Here is a 21428-nt window from a genome sequence, read left to right on the forward strand (position 1 = left end):
GGGGACAGCGGGGGGACAGAGAGAGGGGACAACGGGGACAGAGAGAGGGGACAGCGGGGGGACAGAGGGGGACAACGGGGGGACAGAGAGAGGGGACAGAGAGGGGACAGCGGGGGGACAGAGAGAGGGGACAACGGGGGGACAGAGGGGGGACAGCGGGGGGACAGAGAGGGGACAGCGGGGGGACAGAGGGGGGACAACGGGGGGACAGCGGGGGGACAGAGAGGGGACAGCGGGGACAGAGAGAGGGGACAGAGAGAGAGGACAGAGAGAGGGGACAGAGGGGGGACAGCGAGGGGACAGAGAGAGAGGGGACAACGGGGGGACAACGGGGGGATAGAGAGGGGACAGAGAGAGGGGACAGTGGGGGGACAGGGAGGGGACAGTAGTTCCTGGAAAAGCTCGGGAATCCCTGGATAACACCAGGAAAACTGCAGGAATTCCTGGAAAAGCTCGGGAAAATGTGGAAAAACCTTTGAGAAAATCTGGATTTAACACCAGGAATTCCTAAAAAAAAAAACCTCAGGAAAATCTGGGTAACAGCAGGAAAACTGCAGGAATTCCTGGGAAAGCTCAGGAGCGCCTGGAGCAAACCTGGATTTAACACCAGGAATTCCTGGAAACCTCGGGAATGGCCCAGGAAAGGAGGGAACTCCCGGAATTCCAGAGGGTTTTCCCACAGTTCCAGCCCCGAATCCAAACCCCTGGAAAAAAAAAAACGGGATTTCCTTGGAAAAGGGAAGTTTTTTTATTGGGAAAACGTGGGACGAGGGGCAGCGCCCCGACCCTTCCGAGGGAAAAACCGGGAAAATAGAAAAAACCGGGAATTACAAAACCCGGGAAAAAACCGGGAAAAAAAGAGGGAGGAGCCAGGGGAGGCACCGGGATGTCCCCGGATCCCGAGGATTTCCGGGATGGGAAGGAGCATCCCGGGAATTTCCTGGAGTCTCCGAGGTTCCCGAGGGGTGGAAAAGGAGAATTCCCAAAAAAATAGAATCTCTTGGGCTGGGAGTGGCCCCGGAATTCCGGGAATGGCCCCCGCTGCTCCAGGGGATGAGATTCCCGAAATTCCCGCCGGGAATTGCAAATCCTGGCAGCTCAAGTCTTCAACAGGGGAAGGGTTCAGGCAATGCCCACCCTGGAAATCCAAGAAATCCCTGGAATTCCTGCTTGGATTCCACGGGAAGCTCCCAAAAATCCCACGGGATTGGGATGCTATGGTTCCCCATGGAGCTGCTCCATAAATCCCCCCCAAAATCCCTGGGAAAACAGCCTCAAATTCTGGGAAAAAACAGCTCCAAATCCCTGGGAAAACGACCCAAAATCCCTGGGAAAAACAATCCCAATTTCGGGGAGAAGAACCCCAAAATCCCTGGAAAAAGAGACCCAAATCCCTGGGAAAAGCAGCTCCAAATCCCTGGAGAAACACCCCCAAATTCCCTGGGAAAACAACCCCAAAATCCCTGGAAAAATGGCCCCAAAATCCCTGGAAAAATGACCACAAATTCCTGGAAAAACAACCCCAAATTCTGGGGAGAAGAGCCCCAAAATCCCTGGAAAAAGAGACCCAAATCTCTGGGAAAACCAGCTCCCAAATCCCTGGGAAAATGGTCCCAAATCCCTGGGAAACCCCAAAATTTTGGGAATTGTGCCTGGGATTTGGGAATTCCCTCCCTCCCTCCCAAGCCCAGCTCCTCCTTTTCCCTACGATTTTTTTGGGGAAAAAATTCAAAAACTGAGGAGCAAAATCCTCCAAGGAAAGGGGAATTCCCTGGGTGGGGCTGGGAATTCCATGGAAAATCAGGAATTAAGGAAAAGAGGATCCTGACCTGAGGAGAGTCCGGAGCAGCTCAGACGATCCCGAACCTTTCCGCCCTTTTCCGCTTCTTTGCCTGGATTTGGGAAGGGCCAAAAAGAGGGAAAATCCTGGAAATCCGTGGGGAGAATCCCGGGAAAGAGCAGGAGAGGGAGAGGGGTGGGAATGGGGGAATTCCCGATCCCAAAGGGCAGGAAAATCCCGGGATCCGAGGGGGTTTTCCCAAGGAAAAGAGACCCAAAGCAAAAGGAATTCCATCCCCAAATTCCTGGGAAAAAAGGCCCCAAAATCCCTGGGAAAAACAGTCCTGAAATTCCTGGAAAAGCAGCACCAAAATCCCCGGAAAACTGACTCCAAATCCCTGGAAAAACAGCCCCAAAATTCATGGAAAAACGGCCCCAAATCCATGTGAGAAGAGTCCCAAAATCTCTGGGAAAATGTCCCTAAATCCATGGAAAACTCCCTTAAATCCAGGGAAAACCCCCCAAAAATCCAGGGAAAATGCCCCAAAATCCTTGGAAAAACACCCCAAATTCATGGAATCCCCCAAATCCCTGGATCTCTCATGGGTTGGGAATTGGGAGGTGGTTTTGGGATGAGCGCAGGGATTCTCAGGAATTCTGGCCAGAAATCCCAGGAATTCCCAGCCCCAAATCCCAGGAATTCCCAGCCACAAATCCCAGGAATTCCCAGCCACAAATCCCGGGAATTCCCAGCCCCAAATTCCAGGAATTCTGACCCCAAATCCTGGGAATTCCCCGCCCTAAATCCCAGGAATTCTGATCCCAAATCCCGGGAATTCCCAGCCCCTGATCCCAGGAATTCCCAGCCCTAAATCCCAGGAATTCCCAGCCCCAAATCCCAGGAATTCTGACCCCAAATCCCGGGAATTCCCAGCCCCAAATCCCAGGAATTCCCAGCCCCAGATCCCGGGAATTCCCAGCCCCAGATCCCAGGAATTCCCAGCCCCAGATCCTGGGAATTCCCAGCCCCACATCCCGGGAATTCCCAGCCCCAGATCCCGGGAATTCCCACCCCACATCCCGGGATTGTGGCCCCACCTCGGAGTCCTCGGCGGCTCCGGCCCCGGTGACGATCCCGAACCTTTCCTTCCTCTTCTTCAGCTTCTCGTCCTCCTCGCTCTGGGAATGGGAGCGGGAATGTCGGGAGTGGGAATGTCGGGAATGGGAATGTTGGGAATGGGAGCGGGAATGTCGGGAATGGGAATGTTGGGAATGGGAGCGGGAATGTCGGGAATGGGAATGTCGGGAGTGGGAATGGGAATGTTGGGATTGGGAATGTCGGGAATGGGGTCAGGAATGGGGTTGGGATCAGGAATGTTGGGAATGGGGTTGGGAATGTTGGAATTGGGAATGTTGGGAATGGGGTCAGGAATGTCAGGATTGGGAATGTTGGGAATGGGAAAGTTGGGAATGGGAAAGTTGGGAATGGGGTCAGGAATGTTGGGATTGAGAATGTTTGGAATGGGAATGTTTGGAATGGGATCGAGAATGTCAGGATTGGGCATGTTGGGAATGGGGTTGGGAATGGGATCAGGAATGTTGGGAATGGGATCAGGAATGTTGGGAATGGGATCAGGAATGAGTGGATTGGGAATGACGGGAATAGGGTCAGGAATGTTGGCATCGGGACATTCCAATCCCAATGGAATTTTGGGAATGGGGTTGGGAATGTCGGGATTGGATCCCTGGGATCCCTCCCAGTCTCATTCCAGGGCAGGGAAACATTTCCCTTATCCCTGGGTGACGCAATTCCCAAAAACCCAAATCCCAAAAAAACCCCAATTCCCAAAAACCCAAATCCCAAACCCTCAAAATTCCCAAAAAAAACCCCAAATCCCAAAGGAACGAAAATTCCCAAAAAACCCCAATTTCCAAAAAAATCCAAATCCCAAAATCCAGGGGAGGGTGGAGCCGGCAGGGCTGGGAAAGTTTGGAATTTTGGGATAATCCCAGGCTGGGGAGAGCGCCCTGGCATTCCCAGAATTCCCGGAATTCCCAAAATTCCCAAATCTCACCTTCTTGGAGAGGGAGGAGACGTTGAGGCCGAACCTCTGGGCCCTTTCCTTGAGCTTTTCCAGGTTTATCTGGGAAAAGGAAATTTGGGATTTGGGATTTGGGATCCCAGGGAGGCCTCGACTTCCAAAGGGGGAAATTCCCAAAGAAAAAAATTCCCCAAAATTCCAGAGGCTTTTCCAGAGGGGCTGATCCTGGAAAAACTCCAGGGGGTTTTGGGGAATTGCGACCCAAAATTCCAGCTGGGATCCCGAAATTCCAGCTGGGATCCCAAAAATTCCAGCTGGGATCCCAAAAATTCCAGCTGGGATCCTGAAATTCCAGCTGGGATCCCGAAATTCCAGCTGGGATCCTAAAAATTCCCACCAGGATCCCAAAATTTTCAGCCCCTGATCCAAAAATTCCACCCTAATTCCCAAATTCCCAGCCAAATTCCCAAAATTCCATGGGAATTCCCTAAAATTCCACCCCAATTCCCAAAATTCCATTGGAATTCCCCAAATTTCACTCAAATCCCCAAAATTCCATCCCAATTCCCAAATTTCCACTCAAATCCCTAAAATTTCACCTGAATTCCCAAAATCCTATGGGAATTCCCCAAATTCCACCCCAATTCCCAAAATTTTATGGGTATCCTCCAAAATTCCATGGGAATTCCCTAAAATTCCACCCAAATTCCCAAAATTCCACCCAAACTCCTAAAATTCCACCAAATTCCCAGCCAAATTCCCAAAATTCCACCCCAATTCCCAAATTTCCACCTAAATTCCCAAAATTACATCCCAAGTTCCCAAAATCCTATGGGAATTCCCTAAAATTCCACCCAAATTCCCAAAATTCCATTGGAATTCCCCAAATTTCACTCAAATCCCCAAAATTCCACCCCAATTCCTAAAATCCTATCAGAATTCCCTAAAATTCCACCCAAATTCCCAAAATTCCATTGGAATGCCCCAAAATTCCACCCCAAATTCCCTGGGAATTCCCAAAATTCCCCCCCTGAATTCCCAAAATTCCCCAATCCCTCTCCCAGATTTCCTCACCGTGGGTTTGGAGTCTGCCGAGAGCCCTGGGAAAGGAGAGAATTCCCATCAGGAATTGGCCAAAATTCCCAGATTTCCACCCAGAAATGGGAATTCCCCCCCGGCTCCTCCCGGAATTCCCGGAAAATCCCAAGTCCTGGTTTTTGGGGATGAGAATTCCCAGGAAAATCCGGGATCTTTTGGGGATTTTTCCCACCCAATCCCGAATTTCCTGCTCCCAGGAATGGGGGGGGGGGGGGGGAAAGGGATTTGGAATTCCAGGAATTCCTGGAATTCTGGGAATTCCCACTGCTCACCTTTTGTGGGAATTGTGGCCAAGCCGAAGCTGCGGGAAGGGAAAAAAAAAACGGGAATTAGGGCTGGAATTTTGGGAATGCCAAAGAAATTTGGGGAATCAGGGCTGGAATTCTGGGAATTCCAAAGGAATTTTGGGATTTGGGGCCGGAATTTTGGGAATCAAGGCTGGAATTTTGGGAATTCCAATGGAATCAGGAACCAGAATTTTGGGATTTGGGGCGGAAATGTTGGGATTTGGGGCTGGAATTTCAGGAATTCCAATGGAATTTTGGGAATTAGGACAAATCCCACAAAAATTGGAAAGAACTCCCCCAAAACTCCTTAAAATCCCATCAAATTTCCAAAGAAATTCCCCCAGAATTCCCACAAATCCCCTGTTCCCAGAATTCCCCGATCCCAGGGATTTGGGATCCTCTGGGAATTCCAGCCCAGCAGCTCCCGAGAGGAATCCCACCCCAAATTCCCAAATTCCCCCCAGAATTCCCAAATTCCCCTGGAATTTCCCCCCAGAATTCCCAAATTCCTCCAGAATCCCCCCGGAATCCCCAAATTTCCCCGAAATTTCCCCCCAGAATTCCCAGATTTCCCCCCGGAATTCCCAGATTTCCCCCCAGAATTCCTGAATTTCCCCAGAATTCCCCCGGAATCCCCAAATTTCCCCCCAGAATCCCCAAATTTCCCCGTAATTCCCGAATTTCCCTGTAACTCCCAGATTTCCCCCCAGAATTCCCAATTTTCCCCAGATTTCCCTGGAATTTTTCCCCAGAATTCCCAAATTTCCCCCCAGAATTCTGAAATTTCCCCCCAGAATCCCCCGAATTCCCCCCAGAATCCCCAGATTTCCCCACGGCATTCCCAAATTTCCCCGGCGTTCCCGAATTTCCCCCCAGAATTCCCAGATTTCCCCGGCGTTCCCGAATTTCCCTGGCATTCCCGAATTTCCCCAGATTCCCGAATTTCCCCGGCGTTCATTCCCGAATTTCCCTGGCATTCCCAGATTTCCCCGGCGTTCCCAGATTTCCCCCTGGCATTCCTGAATTTCCCCCCAGAATTCCCAGATTTCCCCCTGGCATTCCCGAATTTCCCCGGCATTCCTGAATTTCCCCCCGGTGTTCCCGAATTTCCCCCCGGCATTCCTGAATTTCTCCCCGGCATTCCCGAATTTCCCTGGCATTCCCGAATTTCCCGGCGTTCATTCCCGAATTTCCCCGGCGGGCATTCCCAGATTTCCCGGCGTTCATTCCCGAATTTCCCTGGCATTCCCGAATTTCCCGGCGTTCCCGCGCTCACCGCGCCGCCCTCGCCGCCTTTTTGCTCTCGAGGCTGACGGGGACGTTGAAGCGCTCGGCCCTTTTCTGCATCCGCTGGCAACGGGGCAGGGAAACGGGAATTGTCGGGAAAAGTGGGAATTGTCAGGGAAATGGGAATGGCAGGGAAAAATGGGAATTTCCAGGGAAAATGGGAATGGTCAGGGAAATGGGAATGGCAGGGAAATGGGAATGGTCAGGGAAATGGGAATTGTCAGGGAAAGTGGGAATGGCAGGGAAATGGGAATTTCCAGGGAAAATGGGAATGGTCAGGGAAAAATGGGAATGGTCAGGGAAATGGGAATTGTCAGGGGAAATGGGAATGGCCAGGGGAAAAATGGGAATTGCCAAGGGAAAGTGGGAATTGTCAGGGAAATGGGAATGGTCAGGGAAATGGGAATGGTCAGGGAAAAATGGGAATTGCCAGGGGAATGGGAATTGTCGGGGAAAAATGGGAATTGTCAGGGAAAAATGGGAATGGCAGGGAAAGTGGGGAATTGTCAGGGGAAAGTGGGAATGGCCAAGGGAAAATGGGAATTTCAAAGGGAAAATGGGAATTGTCAGGGAAAGTGGGAATTGTCAGGGAAAAATGGGAATGGCAGGGAAAGTGGGAATGGCAGGGAAAAATGGGAATTGTCAGGGAAAGTGGGAATTGTCAGGGAAATGGGAATGGCCAGGGGAAAAAAAAAGGGAATTTCCAAGGGAAAATGGGAATTGCCAAGGGAAAATGGGAATTGTCAGGGGAAGTGGGAATGGCCAAGGGAAAAGTGGGAATTTTTTTCAGGGGGAAAGTGGGGATTTTCCAAGGGAAAAGTGGGAATTGCCAGGGAAAAAAGGGAATTACCAAGGGAAAAGTGGGAATAGCCAGGGAAAAAATGGGAATTTCCAAGGGAAAATGGGAATTTCCAGGGAAAAATGAAGAGTTTTCCAGGAAAAATTGGGATTTTAAAGTGAAAAAATGGAGAATTTTTCTCCAGAGGAAAAACTTTTTTTTCTTCCAGAGGAAAAAAATGGGATTTTTTTTTAGGGGGAAAGTTGGGATTTTCCAGGGGAAAATGGGAATTTCCAGGGAAAAATGGGAATTTCCAGGAAAAAAAAGGGATTTTTTCCAGGGAAAGTTTGGGATTTCCAGAAGAAATCCCCCAAAAAGAATTCTGCAAAAATACAAAAAAAATCCACAAAAATCTCCAAAAATTCCCAAAAAATCCCCCAAAAAATTCCCAAAAAATCCCCAAAATCCCCCAAAAAATCCCCCCCCCAAAAAAAATTCCCAAAAAGTTCCCAAAAAAATCCCCAAAAAATTCCCAAAATCCCCAAAAAATCCCAAAAAATTCCCAAAATCCCCCCCCAAAAAATTCCCCAAAAATCCCAAAAAAACCCAACCCAAAAAAAAAAAAAAACAACCCCAAAAATTCCCCCAAATCCCCCAAAAAATCTCAAAAAAATTCCAAAAAAATCCCAAAAAAATCCCAAATTTCCTGGCATTCCCCACCCAGGTGCTCCAGCCTGGCCTGGGACAATTCCAGGGCTGGAAAATCCCAAAAAAAAAATCGGGATTGGGGGATTTTACCTCCATCTGGGAGATCTCCGAGGAGATTTTCACCACCTTCTTCTCCTGGATCCTGGAAAAGTTTGGGAAAAGTTTGGGAATGCTCCAGGGGGGGTTTGGGATCTGCCCCCATCCCGAGCATTTGGGATTTTCTTCGGAATTTGGGAAAGCCCCAAAAGGAATTTTGGGATTTTTCAGGGTGGGAAAAAATCACCTGGATTGTCTTGGGAATGGGATTGGAGGGAAAAGAATTCCAGAGGGGTTGGGAATGCCAGGAATCCCAAATCCCACAGAATCCCAAATCCCAGGGAATTCCCAACCCCAGGAATCCCAAATCCCAGAGAATCCCAAATCCAGGGAATTCCCAACCCCAGGAATCCCAAATCCCACAGAATCCCAAATCCCAGGGAATTCCCAACCCCAGGAATCCCAAATCCAGGAATCCAAAATCCAGGGAATCCCAAACCCCACAGAATCCCAAATCCAGGGAATCCCAAACCCCACAGAATCCCAAATCCAGGAAATCCCAAATCCCAGAGAATCCCAAATCCCAGAGAATCCCCAATCCAGGAGTCCCAAATCCATGGAATCCCAAATCCGGGGAATTTCCAATCTAGGAAATCCCAAATCCCACAGAATCCCAAATCCACGAAATCCTAAATCCAGGGAATTCCCAACCCCAGGAGTCCCAAATCCCACAGAACCCCAAATCCGTGGCATCCCAAATCCAGGGAATCCCAAATCCAGGAATCCCCAATCCATGGAATCCCAAATCCAGGAAATTCCCAACCCCACGAATCCCAAATCCATGGAATCCCAAATCCAGGAATCCCAAATCCAGGGAATTCCCAACCCAGCAATTCCCGACCCCACAGAATTCCCAAGCCCCGTTCCCGAGGTTTTCCCGGGAATTCTCACACGTCGGGCGACTTCACCGGCGCCTCCTCCACCTTCACGGGCGGCTCCGGCGCCTTGGGCTCCTCCTCCTGCAGGGAAATCCAGGGAAAACCATGGGAAATCCATCAAATCCATGGAAAACCCATAAAATCCAGGGAAAAGCCATGGGAAACTCATGGGAAATCCATGGGAAATCCATCAAATCCACGGGAAATCCATGGGAAATCCATGGGAAATCCATGGGAAACTCATGGGAAAACCCATGGCAAATCCATCAAATGCAGGGAAATCCACGGGAAAATCCATGGGAAATCCATGAGAAACCCATCAAATCCATGGGAAATCCATGAGAAACCCATCAAATCCATGGGAAATCCATGGGAAATCCATGGGAAAATCCATGGGAAAATCCATGGGAACACAAGTCCATGGGAAATCCACAAAAAAATCCAAGGGAAACCCACGGAAAACCCATGGGAAATGCATAAAACCCATGGAAAAACTGGGAAATCTAAAGGAAATCCATGGGAAACCCATCAAATCCATGAAAAACCCATGGAAAATCGACAGAAAAACTATGGAAAGTCCATAGAAAATCCATAAAATCCATCAAATCCATGGGAAATCCAAAGGAAATCCATGGGAAACTCATCAAATCCACAAAATCCACCCCAGCCCGTGGCCATTCCCAAGGAAAATTCCCCAATCCAGTGGGAAGAATCAATTCCTGAGGTTTTCTTGGCATAAAATTGCTTTTCCAGGTGGGATTTCTTCCCAAAATTCCCCCTTTTTTCCTGGCATTCCCCCATCCCAGGGGGCTCCAGCTTGGTCTGGGATAATTCCAAGGATGGGGAATCCTGTGGGAATTCTGTTCCAGGCTGGAATTCCATCCCAAAATTTCCCAAATTCCCCCTTTTCCTGGCATTCCTCCATCCCAGGGCGGCATCAAACCCAAAATCCGGGATCCCCCATCCCAAATTCCCGGAATCTGGAGCATCCCAGGCACCAAATCCAGCGGATTTAAACCCAAGAAAAGCTTGGAAAACGTTGAATTCCACGTGGAGTCGGAACGCCGCCTCATTCCCAACCCAAAATTTGGGATCATCCCAAAAATGCCCACCTCGATCTCCTCCCCCAGCACGTCCTCCTCGTTGGGCTCCTCCTCAGCTGCAAGGGAAAAGCAGGGAAAGGTCGGAGCGGGAAAATTCCCGGGGAATCCCGGAAAAAGCAGGGATTGGGGGGGGTGGGGGGGGAAATTCCAGCTGGGATTTGGGGATTTGGGGATCTGGGAGCACCCACCGTGCTCCTCCAGGTAGGCCTGGAGCCGATGGATCAGGTCCTGCTTGTTGCCCTTGGCTTCCAGCCCCCGCGCCAGGCACTCCTGCTTCAGCTCGGCCAGCTGGGAGCGGGAGCGGCGGGAATGAGCGGGTGGGAATGGGAATCTGGGAATGAGGGGGTGGGAGGGGATTCGGGGATTCGGGAATGGGAATCTGGGAATTCGGGGATTTGGGAATGGGAGGGGAATTCGGGGATTCGGGAATGGGAATCTGGGAATTCGGGGATTTGGGAATGGGAATCCGGGAATTCGGGGATTCGGGAATGGGAGGGGGAATCTGGGAATACGGGAATGAGAATGGGAGGGGAATTCGGGAATGAGCGGGGATTCGGGAATGGGAGGGGATTCAGGAATTCGGGAATGGGAATCTGGGAATTCGGGGATTCGGGAATGGGAAGGGAATCCAAGAGTGAGGGAATTGGAATGGGAGGGGATTCGGGAATGAGAGGGGATTCAGGAATTCGGGAATGGGAATTTGGGAATTCGGGAATTCAGGAATGGGAGGGGATTCAGGAATTCGGGAATGGGAATTTGGGAATTCGGGAATGGGAGGGGATTCGGGAATTCGGGAATGGGAATCTGGGAATTCGGGGATTCGGGAATGGGAGGGGGAATCTGGGAATTCGGGAATGAGAATGGGAGGGGGAATTCGGGAATGAGAATGGGAGGGGAATTCGGGAATGGGAGGGGATTCGGGAATGGGAGGGGATTCGGGAATGGGATGGGAATTTGGGAATGAGGGAATGGGAATGGGAGGGGAATTCAGGAATGAGCGGGGATTCCGAAATTCGGGAATGGGAATCTGGGAATTCGGGAATGGGAGGGGGAATCTGGGAATTTGGGAATGAGAGGGGATCCGGGAATTCAGGAATGGGAAGGGAATCCAAGAGTGAGGGAATGAGAATGGGAAGGGATTCGGGAATGAGAGGGGATTCGGGAATGGGAATAGAGAGGGAATTTGGGAATGGGAGGGGATCCGGGAATGAGAGAATGGGAGGGGAATTCAGGAATGAGAGGGGATTCAGGAATTCAGGAATGGGAGGGGAATCTGGGAATGGGAATGGAAGGGGAATTCGGGAATGGGAGGGGATCCAGGAATTCAGGAATGGGAATGAGAAGAGATTCAGGAATGAGAGGGGAAATCTGGGAACGAGCGGGGATTCGGGAATTCGGGAACGCGAGGGGATTCGGGAATGGGAACGGGAGGGGAATCTGGGAATGAGAGGGGAATTTGGGAATAGGAGGGGATTCTGGAATGGGAGAGGAATTCAGGAATGGGAGAAGAGTTTGGGAATGAGAGGGGAATTTGGGAATGAGAGGGGAATTTGGGAATGGGAGGGGAATTTGGGAATGAGAGAGGAATTTGGGAATGGGAATGGGAGGGGAATTTGGAATGAGAGGAGATTCAGGAATGAGAGGGGGGGAAATTTGGGAATGAGTGGGGAAATCTGGGAATGGGAATGAGAGGGGAATCTAGGAATGGGAGGGGAAATTCAGGAATAAGAAGGGAAATCCAGGACTCAAACCCTGGGGAATTCAGGAATGAGTGGGAAAAATCCAGGAATGAGCAGGGAAAACCCGGAGTTAAGGGTTGGAAAGTGGGGGAAGGATTCCTCAAATCCAAGGAATCCAAATCCTGCGAAATCCCAACCCCGGGGATCCCAATTCCACGGAATCCCAATTCCAAAGAACCCGAACATTAGGAATCCCCAATTCCACGGAATCCCAATTCCAAAGAACCCGAACATTAGGAATCCCCAATTCCATGGAATCCCAATCCCGTGGAACCTTAACTGGATGGAATTTCAATCCCAAGCAATCCCAACCCCAAGCAATTCCAATCAATCCCGGCGAGAACGGCCCGGGACCCTCCGGGAGTTCCGAAATCGGGGAACCATCCCGGCCCCTCCCAGGGCTGGGGCAGGAGGAGCCCGGGAGCTGCCGGGGCCGGGCCCCGCTTCCCCCCCGCTCCCGGTTCTCCCTCAGCCCCGCGGGTCCCGCTTCTCCCCCGCTCCCGGTTCCCCCGCCCTGCTCCCGGTTCTCCCCCAGCCCCAGGGTCCCGGTTCCCGCCCTGCTCCCGGTTCTCCCCCAGCCCCGGGGTCCCGGTTCCCCCTCAGCCCCCCGGTCACGGTTCTCCCTCAGCCCCGCGGGTCCCGCTTCTCCCCCGCTCCCGCTTCCCCCCCGCTCCCGGTTCTCCCCCAGCCCCAGGGTCCCGGTTCCCCCTCGGTCCCGGTTCCCGCCTCCTCCCGGAGCTCTCACAGCCCTCGGTCCCGGTTCCCCCTCAGCCCCGGTTCCCCCTCAGCCCCCCGGGTCCCGTTCACCCCCGGTCCCGGTTCCCCACCTCCTCCCAGAGCTCTCACAGCCTCCCGGTCCCGGTTCCCCCTCACCCCGGTTCCCCTCAGCCCTGCGGTCCCGCTTCCCCCCCGGTCCCGGTTCCCCCCCGGTCCCGGTTCCCCCTCAGCCCCCCGGTCACGGTTCCCCCTCAGCCCCGGTTCCCTCCGGTCCCGGCTCCCTCACAGCCCCTCCGGCCGCGGTTCCTCCGGGCTTCCCTCAGGACCCCTCAAAGCCCCATCAGACCCCCACAGACCCTCCCAGAGCCCCCTCAGAGCCCCCCCGAGCTTCCTCAGGACCCCTCAGAGCCCCCTGAGACCCTCCCAGAGCCCCCTCGGGACCCCTCAGAGCCCCCTCAGAGCCCCCCCGAGCTTCCTCAGGACCCCTCAGGACCCCTCAGAGCCCCCTCGGGACCCCTCAGACCCTCCCAGAGCCCCCTCAGAGCCCCCGCCAGCTTCCTCAGGACCCCTCAGAGCTTCAGAGCCCCCTCAGGAGCCCTCAGAGCCCCCCCAGGACCCCTCAGAGCCCCTGAGACCCTCCCAGAGCCCCCTCGGGACCCCTCAGAGCCCCCTCAGGACCCCTCAGAGCCCCCCCAGGACCCCTCAGAGCCCCCTCGGGACGCCTCAGAGCCCCTGAGACCCTCCCAGAGCCCCCTCGGGACCCCTCAGAGCCCCCTAAGACCCTCCCAGAGCCCCCTCGGGACCCCTCAGAGCCCCCCCACAGCTTCCTCAGGATCCCTCAGGAGCCCTCAGAGCCCCCTCAGGAGCCCTCAGAGCTTGCGGCCCGTTTCCCGCCGTTCCCCGCGCTCCGCCCGCGGGCTGTCGCGGTTGCCGGGCTCCGTCCCCGCTCTCCCCGCGCTTCCCCCGCGGTTTTCCCGGCCCCGCTCCCGCTCCCAGCGGCACCTTCAGCTTGTGCAGCTCCACCGGCTCCGCCGCATCTTGTCACCCCCCGCGCCGGCCCGCCCCTCGCGCCGCTCCGACCAATCAGCGCCGCGCGTCCTCCGCCGCCCCGCCCAAATCCGCCGCTCGCCATTGGTCAGCGCTGCCGGCAGCACCCGCCGGTGATTGGCCTGCCGTCCGCTGGGGGCGGGGAGATATTGACTGACGTGAAGATCAACCAATGGCAGTAGGGAGATGATGAGAGGCGGCCAATGGAGAGAGAGGGCGGGAAACGCGGACTTCCGGGAGGTGCGGCCGGGGCCGGCGCGGGGTCATTGAGGGACTCGGGTGTAATTAATCATTAAAAATTATCTCTCTTCATTAAACTATGAATATGCCTAAATGGAACTAGGCATTTATTACTTATCAGCTCTGGTTTGTTGTTTTATGCGTTTGTTGGTTGTAATGTTGTTGTAATGTTGTTGTATTTTTGCGATATTTTTATTTACCGAAGTGTATCTTTTATTATGATTTAAGTTCTTTTTTGTGTGACTATTAGCTAAAAATAGTTTTTGTTTTAGTTGCTCGATTACAACGCTGCGTATTAAGTATTTTTGTACTAAGTCTTTATTATAAATTAACTCACTAATTATTTTTCTTTACCCAGGCGTGCAAAGCACAAATCTGGGGTGATTTTCCAGAAGAATCCAGAGTTTTCCACTCCTTTCCCCTCTCCAGGTGCTGCTCCCAAGGGCTGCTGTTTTATTCCGTTATTAAACTTATTACAACTGCATTTATTTATGTTGCTATTTAGCGCTATGGTGTTTTTCACCCTGCTTCCCGCAGCTCCTGAGCCACAACCCCCCCTTCATTGATAATTAAAACAACCTAAGTAATTTAAGTAATTAAAAAACGAAAACAATGAAAATACTTCGAATTATTTAAAATAATTCCTTTTGGGTGGGGCGCCGCCATGATGGATGCGGTGGCCGCCATGATGGATGCGGTGGCCGCCATGATGGATGTGGAGGCCGCCATGATTGATTGGGGCCGCCATGATGGATGTGTCCATCCGCCGTGATGTGTGTGGGCAGCCGCCATGACGGGAGTGGTCGCTTCACCGTTGGGCCAAACGTATCTCCCGGACTAACGGGACACGCCCTCGCCCCACGGGTCCGTCCCGGCCGCTCCGGACCCTCCACAACCCCGGTACCGGCGCCTGAAGCGCCGCCAAGCGCCGCCCTGCCCACACTCAAGATGGCGCCGCGCTCTGAGGTCTCACCGGAACCGCCAACATGGCCACGCCCATCGCGGCGTCAGTGACGTCATTCTCGTTCCGGCTCGAGCCGGAAGTGGCGCGGCCATGGCGGCGCGGAGCTCCCGGGGCTGGTGAGGCCGGGGGGGCCTTGGGGACACCGGGGGGACCGAGGGGACACCGGGGAGGGGGCTTGGGGACACCGGGGAGGGGCTGAGGGGCCACCGGTGGCGGCGATCGGGGCGGGGGTCGGGATCGAGCCCGCGCCGGGCCGGGGTTTGGGGCAGGGGGCGCCGTGAGGGCCCCGCGCCCTCCTTGGGCCCGTTCGTGCCACCTCAGTGTCCCCTCAGAGCCACCTCAGTGTCCCCTCAGAGCCACCTCAGTGTCCCCAGTCCCCCCCAGTGTCCCCCAGTGTCCCCAGCCCTCTCCTGTCACCCCCGTGTCCCCTCTCTGTGCCCATCTTGTCCCCAGCCCCCTCCGCTGTCCCCCCAGTGTCCCCAAGCGTCTCTCAGTGTCCCGCAGGGTGTGGTGGCGCCCGGGGGGTGACACTGAGGGTCCCCTCCCCTGTGTCCCCTGTGTCCCCTGTGTCCCCAACCCCCCCCCAGGTGTGCTGTGACCCCTGGGGTGACACAGGTGACACTGAGGTGACACAAGGTGACACAGGTGGCACTGAGGTGACATGAGGTGACACAGGTGGCACTGACGTGACACAGGTGGCACTGACGTGACATAGGTGACACAGGTGACACCAGGTGGCACTGAGGTGGCACTGAGGTAACACTGAGGTGACACAGGTGGCACTGAGGTAACACTGAGGTGGCACTGAGGTGACACGGGTGACACTGAGATGACATTGAGGTGACACCAGGTGGCACTGAGGTAACACTGAGGTGGCACAGGTGGCACTGAGGTGGCACAGGTGACACCGAGGTGTCCCCCAGATGCCACCATGGCCACCAGCCGCTCGGAGGACGAGGAGTCCCTGGCGGGGCCCAAGCGGGGCCCGGCCACCCCCGCGGGGGACTGTCCCCAAACGGCGCAGCTCCTCCAGGTGAGGGACAGGGGACATGGGGACATTGGGGACACTGGGGACACACTGGGGACATTGGGGACACCCAGGGGACATTGGGGACACACTGGGGACGTTGGGGATACACTGGGGGACATTGGGGACACAGGGACAGGGACTGTCCCCAAACGGCGCAGCTCCTCCAGGTGAGGGACAGGGGACACTGGGGACACCCAGGGGACATTGGGGACACTGGGGACACACTGGGGACACAGGGAGGGGACAGAGGGACACAGGGGACACCGGGAGGACATGGAGGGGACATGGGACAGGAGGGGGGCACAGGGGTGGCAGTGGGGACAGGGAGGGGACAGAGAGACAGAGAGGGGACAGGGAGGGGACACCAGGGCAGGGGAGGGGACAGGGAGGACATGGGGACACGGGGGGGGGACACGGGGGGGGGGGACACGGGGGGGGGTTGGGGGGTTGGAGGCTGAGCCCAGCCCAGGATGGGGGTGGGGACACTTGGGGACACCCGAGGGGGACCCTGTGGGCCCTCCCAGTCCCTCCCAGTCCATTCCCAGTTAATCCCAGTTCCTCCCAGTCCCTCCCAGTTCCATTGCAGGTTCATCAAGAAGAAGAAGTTTGACGATGTTCGACAGCGTGGCCAAGTCCCAGTGCCTCCCAGTTAATCCCAGTCAATCCCAGTCAATCCCAGTCAATCCCAGTCCCTCCCAGTCAATCCCAGTCTCTCCCAGTCCCTCCAGTCCATTCCAGTCCCTCCCAGTCAATCCCAGTGTGTTTCAGGTTCATCAAGCGGCGGAAGTTCGACGACGAGCTGGTCGAGAGCAGCCTGGCCAAGGCCCCAGTCCCTCCCAGTCAATCCCAGTTAATCCCAGTCCATCCCCAGTCAGTCCCAGTCCATTCCCAGTCCCTCCCAGTCAATCCCAGTTAATCCCAGTCCATCCCCAGTCAGTCCCAGTCCATCCCCAGTGCCTCCCAGTCAATCCCAGTTAATCCCAGTTAATCCCAGTCAATCCCAGTCAATCCCAGTCCATTCCCAGTCCCTCCCAGTGCCTCCCAGTCAATCCCAGTGTGTTTCAGGTTCATCAAGCGGCGGAAGTTCGACGACGAGCTGGTCGAGAGCAGCCTGGCCAAGCCCTCGCGGGCCAAGGGGGGGCCCCGAGCCCCCCCCAGGCCCGGGGGGGCGGGCCAGCGGGGGGGGGCGGGGCGGCCGGCGAGCCCTGCCCCGGGGACAGGAAAAAGGTGAGAAATGGGGAAATGGGGAAAAATGGGGATTGGGGGGAAAATATGAGAATGAAATGAGGATTAGGGAAAAAAATGGGATTTGGGACTCCCCCCCCCACTCAGTCAGGGACATCCTGGGGACACTCAGGTGCCACCTGGGACCCCCCAGGACCCCTCAGGACCCCTCAGGTGCCACCTGGGACCCTTCAGGTGCCACCTGGGACCCCTCAGGTGCCCCCCAGGACCCCTCAGGTGCCACCTGGAACCTCTCAGGTGCCACCTGGGACCCCTCAGGTGCCACCTAGGACCCCCCAGGTGCCCCCCAGGACCCCTCAGGTGCCCCCCAGGACCCCTCAGGTGCCACCTGGGACCCTCCAGGACCCCTCAGGACCCCTCAGGTGCCACCTGGGACCCTTCAGGTGCCCCCCAGGACCCCTCAGGTGCCACCTGGGACTCCCCCTGTGCCCCCCAGGTGTCACAGGCCGTGCCCCCTCCATTCAATCAGGGACATCCTGGGGACACTCAGGTGCCCCCCAGGTGCCCCCCCAGGTGCCTCCCACCCCCCTGTGCCCCCCAGTGTCGCGGGCCGTGCCCCCCCCGGCGCCCCCCGGGCCCGGCCCCCCCCCGGCGCTGCCCAAGCGCCTCAAGAAGAGCAAACCCAGCCCCGCCCCCCGCGACCTGGGCAGGTGGAAACCCGCCGACGACCTGCTGCTCATCAACGCCGTGCTGCAGGTCAGACACACCTGGGGGGCTCGGGGAGACCCCCGCCCACCTGGGGGACCCCCCCCTCAATTGGGGGACCCCCCCTCAGTTGGGGCATTGGGGGGAATTTGGGGGGAACCCCCAGAACGATCACTTGGAAGCCAGTGGTTTATTGTGCTGCAGGTGAGGGCACGCCTGCGTGGTTTTTGGGGGGGTCTCTCCTCACCCGAGGGGGTTGGGGAGACCCCCCACCCACCAGGGGGACCCCCGCCCACCTGGGGACCCCCCCTCAATTGGGGGACCCCCCCTCAGTTGGGGCATTTGGGGGATTTTGGGGGGAACCCCAAGGAAGGGACCTGGGCAGGTGCGGACTCAACAGTGAGGGGTTGTGCTGCAGGTCAGACACACCTGGGGGCCTCGGGGAGACCCCCGCCCACCTGGGGGACCCCCCCTCAATTGGGGGACCCCCCCCTCAGTTGGGGCATCTGGGGGGATTTTTGGGGGGAACCCCCAGAACGATCACTTGGAAGCCAGTGGTTTATTGTGCTGCAGGTGAGGGCACACCTGCGTGGTTTTTGGGGGGTCTCTCCTCACCCGAGGGGGTTGGGGAGACCCCCCACCCACCAGGGGGACCCCTGCCCACCTGGGGGACCCCCCCTCAATTGGGGGAACCCCCCCTCAATTGGGGCTTTTGGGGGGATTTTGGGGGGGAACCCCGAGGAAGGGACCTGGGCAGGTGGGGACTCAACAGTGAGGGGTTGTGCTGCAGGTCAGACACACCTGGGGGGACTTCGGGAAGGTTTTGGGGTCTCTACTCACCTGGGGGATTGGGGAGACCCCCACCCACCTGGGGGGACCCCCCTCAATTGGGGGATTTGGGGGGGAACCCCCAGAACGGTCACTTGAGGCCCAATGGCTTCTTGTGCTGCACACCTGGGGGGCTCTGGGGGAGTTTTGGGGGGGTCTCTCCTCACCCGAGGGGGTTGGGGAGACTCCCTACCCACCTGGGGGACCCCCACACACCTGGGGGACCCTCACTCAACCTGGGGGGACCTCCACACTCCTGGGGGACCCCCCCTCAGTTGGGGGATTTGGAGGGATTTTGGAGGGAACCCCCAGAACGATCGCTTGGGAGCCAACGGCTTCTTGTGCTGCAGGTGAGGGCACACCTGGGGGCTTCGGGGAGGTTTTGGGGACTCTCCATCACCTGGGGGACTTTGGGAGACCCCCCGCCCACCTGGGGGACCCCCCTCAATTGGGGAACCCCCTTTAGTTGGGGAGTTTGGGGGGATTTTGGGGGGAACCCCCAGAACGATTGCTTGGGACCCAACGGCTTCTTGTGCTGCAGGTGAGGGCACACCTGGGGGGCTCTGGGGGGGGGTCTGCTGCTCCCCCCCCTCACCTGTGAGCTTTGGGGTGCCCCCAGCCCCCCCAGGACCCTCCCCTCAGCTGTTATTTTTTGGGGATCCCCCCCAGACCAACGACCTGACCTCGGTGCACCTGGGGTGAAGTTCAGCTGCCGCTTCACACTGCGCGAGATCCAGGAGCGCTGGTACTCGCTGCTCTACGACCCCGTCATCTGCAAGTGAGGGGGGTCTCGGGGTCCTGGGGGGCTTTGGGGGGGTCCTCAGGGGGTCCCACAGGTGTGGGGGGGTCGTGGGATTTGGGGGGACCCGAGGGGCCGCAGGTGACACCCGTGTCACACCCAGGAGCGCTGGCGCTCGCTGCTCTACGACCCCGTCACCTGCAAGTGGGGGCGGGTTGGGGGGTCCTGGGGGGTTTTTGGGGGGTCCTGGGGGGCTTTGGGGGGGTGTCCCGGGGGTCTCACAGGTGTGCCAGGGTCAGGGGACGCAGGTGACCTCAGGGGGACACAGGTGACACCCGTGTGACACCCATGGGACACCCAGGAGCACTGGGAGCCTCTGCTTTAGGACCCCAGGGGGGTCTGGGGTGTCCCCAAGGGGGTCTCAGGTGTCCCCAAGGGGTCTGGGGTGTCCCCAGGGGGGTCCCGGGTGTCCCCAAGGGGGTCTCAGGTGTCCCAAGGGGGTCTCAGGTGTCCCCAAGGGGTCTGGGGTGTCCCCAAGGGGTCTGGGGTTTTCCCAAGGGGTCTGGGGTGTCCCCAGGGGGGTCTGGGGTGTCCCCAAGGGGGTCTCGGGTGTCCCCAGGGGGGTCTCGGGTGTCCCCAGGGGGGTCTGGGGTGTCCCCAAGGGGGTCTCGGGTGTCCCCAGGGGGGGTCTCGGGTGTCCCCAGGGGGGTCTCAGGTGTCCCCAGGGGGGTCTCAGGTGTCCCCAGAGTTCCAGGATGTCTCTGGGGGTTTCTGGAGTGTCCCTGGGGGTGGCCAGGGTGTCCTCAAGGTGTCCCTGGGGATTTGGGGACAATTCCAGCAGTGTCACCCGTGTCCCCAGGCACCCATGCCAGGCCCTGGGGCTGTCCCAGGGGTGTCACACGTGTCCCAAGGGTGTCACACGTGTCCCCAATGTCCCCCCTGTCCCCCCCTGTCCCCAGGCACTCGTGCCAGGCCATGCACCAGCTGCACCCTGAGCGGTTGGGGTGTCACAGGGGTGTCCCAGGGGTGTCCCAGGGGTGTCACACGTGTCCCCAATGTCCCCCGATGTCCCCCCTGTCCCAGGCACTCGTGCCAGGCCATGGGCTGTCCCAGGGGTGTCACACGTGTCCCAGGGGTGTCACACGTGTCCCCAATGTCCCCAATGTCCCCCCTGTCCCCAGGCACTCGTGCCAGGCCATGCGCCAGCTGCACCCCGAGGCCGTGGCCGCCATCCAGAGCAAGGTCCTGTTCAGCAAGGCCGAGGAGCAGCTGCTGACCCGCGTGCCATCGGTCAGTGCCACCTCGTGTCCCCAAATGTCCCCAAATGTCACCTCATGTCAGTCACTGCTGACCCGCGTGCCATCGGTCAGTGCCACCCTCGTGTCCCCAAGTGTCCCCAAATGTCCCCAAGTGTCAGTCACTGCTGACCCGCGTGCCATCGGTCAGTGCCACCTCGTGTCCCCAAATGTCCCCAAGTGTCAGTCACTGCTGACCCGCGTGCCATCGGTCAGTGCCACCTCGTGTCCCCAAATGTCCCCAAGTGTCACCCTCGTGTTTCCAAATGTCCCCAAGGTCACCTCATGTCCCTGAATGTCACCTCATGTCAGTCACTGCTGACCCGCGTGCCATTGGTCAGTGCCACCTCGTGTCCCCAAGTGTCCCCAAGTGTCCCCAGAGCCCAGTGCCATCCTGGGACACCTTCCAGGAGCTGCTGCAGTGCCACCCTGCCAGGTGTTTTACCCTGCCAGGACCTGTCCCCTGCCCTGTCCCGGTGTCCCCTGGTGTCCCCCTGGTGTCCCCTGATGTGTCCCCTGACGTGTCCCCGTGTCCCCAGAGCCCTGTCCCCTCGCTGGACACCTTCCAGGAGCTGCTGCAGCGCCACCCGGCCGTGTTTTACCCTGCCAGGACCCCCAAGGCCCTGCAGCTGCACTGGCAGCTCCTGCGCCAGTACCACCTGCTGCAGGACCAGACAGGTGGGGAGGGGGCTGCGGGGGCCCTGGGGGGGTTTGGGGGGGATTTGGGGGGTCCCAGGGGGGATCTGGGGAGTCCTGAAGGGGTTTTGGGGGGTCCCGGGGGGATTTGGGGGGGTCCTGGAAGGTTCAGGGACCCCCAAAGTGCAGCAGCTCCTGCACCTGCTGCAGGAGCAGACAGGTGGGGAGGGGGCTGCGGGGGCCCTGG

The 21428-nt window shown here is 57.0% G+C and overlaps 2 protein-coding genes across 2 annotated transcripts; one reads left to right on the top strand and one right to left on the bottom strand.

Annotated features, from left to right (window-relative positions):
- Positions 1 to 724: 724 nt before the first annotated feature.
- SARNP (SAP domain containing ribonucleoprotein) lies at positions 725 to 13553 on the bottom strand (the record flags this gene model as incomplete). The annotated part of the gene is made up of 12 exons (XM_053969481.1): positions 725 to 1135; positions 1828 to 1892; positions 2878 to 2958; positions 3855 to 3923; positions 4896 to 4921; positions 5192 to 5220; positions 6483 to 6556; positions 8070 to 8121; positions 8967 to 9034; positions 10066 to 10112; positions 10245 to 10344; positions 13515 to 13553. Coding segments are annotated over 11 exons (627 nt in total), but the record flags the coding sequence as incomplete, so codon positions are not given.
- A 1211-nt stretch (positions 13554 to 14764) lies between these two features.
- MCRS1 (microspherule protein 1) lies at positions 14765 to 21223 on the top strand (the record flags this gene model as incomplete). Its single annotated transcript, XM_053969482.1, is given in 10 exon segments — positions 14765 to 14879; positions 15687 to 15770; positions 15930 to 15960; positions 16562 to 16622; positions 16952 to 17020; positions 17552 to 17734; positions 19181 to 19202; positions 19205 to 19289; positions 20432 to 20540; positions 21085 to 21223. Coding segments are annotated over 10 exon segments (877 nt in total), but the record flags the coding sequence as incomplete, so codon positions are not given.
- Positions 21224 to 21428: the final 205 nt, after the last annotated feature.

The sequence above is a fragment of the Vidua macroura genome, unplaced genomic scaffold (assembly GCF_024509145.1).
Source record: "Vidua macroura isolate BioBank_ID:100142 unplaced genomic scaffold, ASM2450914v1 whyUn_scaffold_215, whole genome shotgun sequence".
Classification (NCBI taxonomy): Eukaryota; Metazoa; Chordata; class Aves; order Passeriformes; family Viduidae; genus Vidua; species Vidua macroura.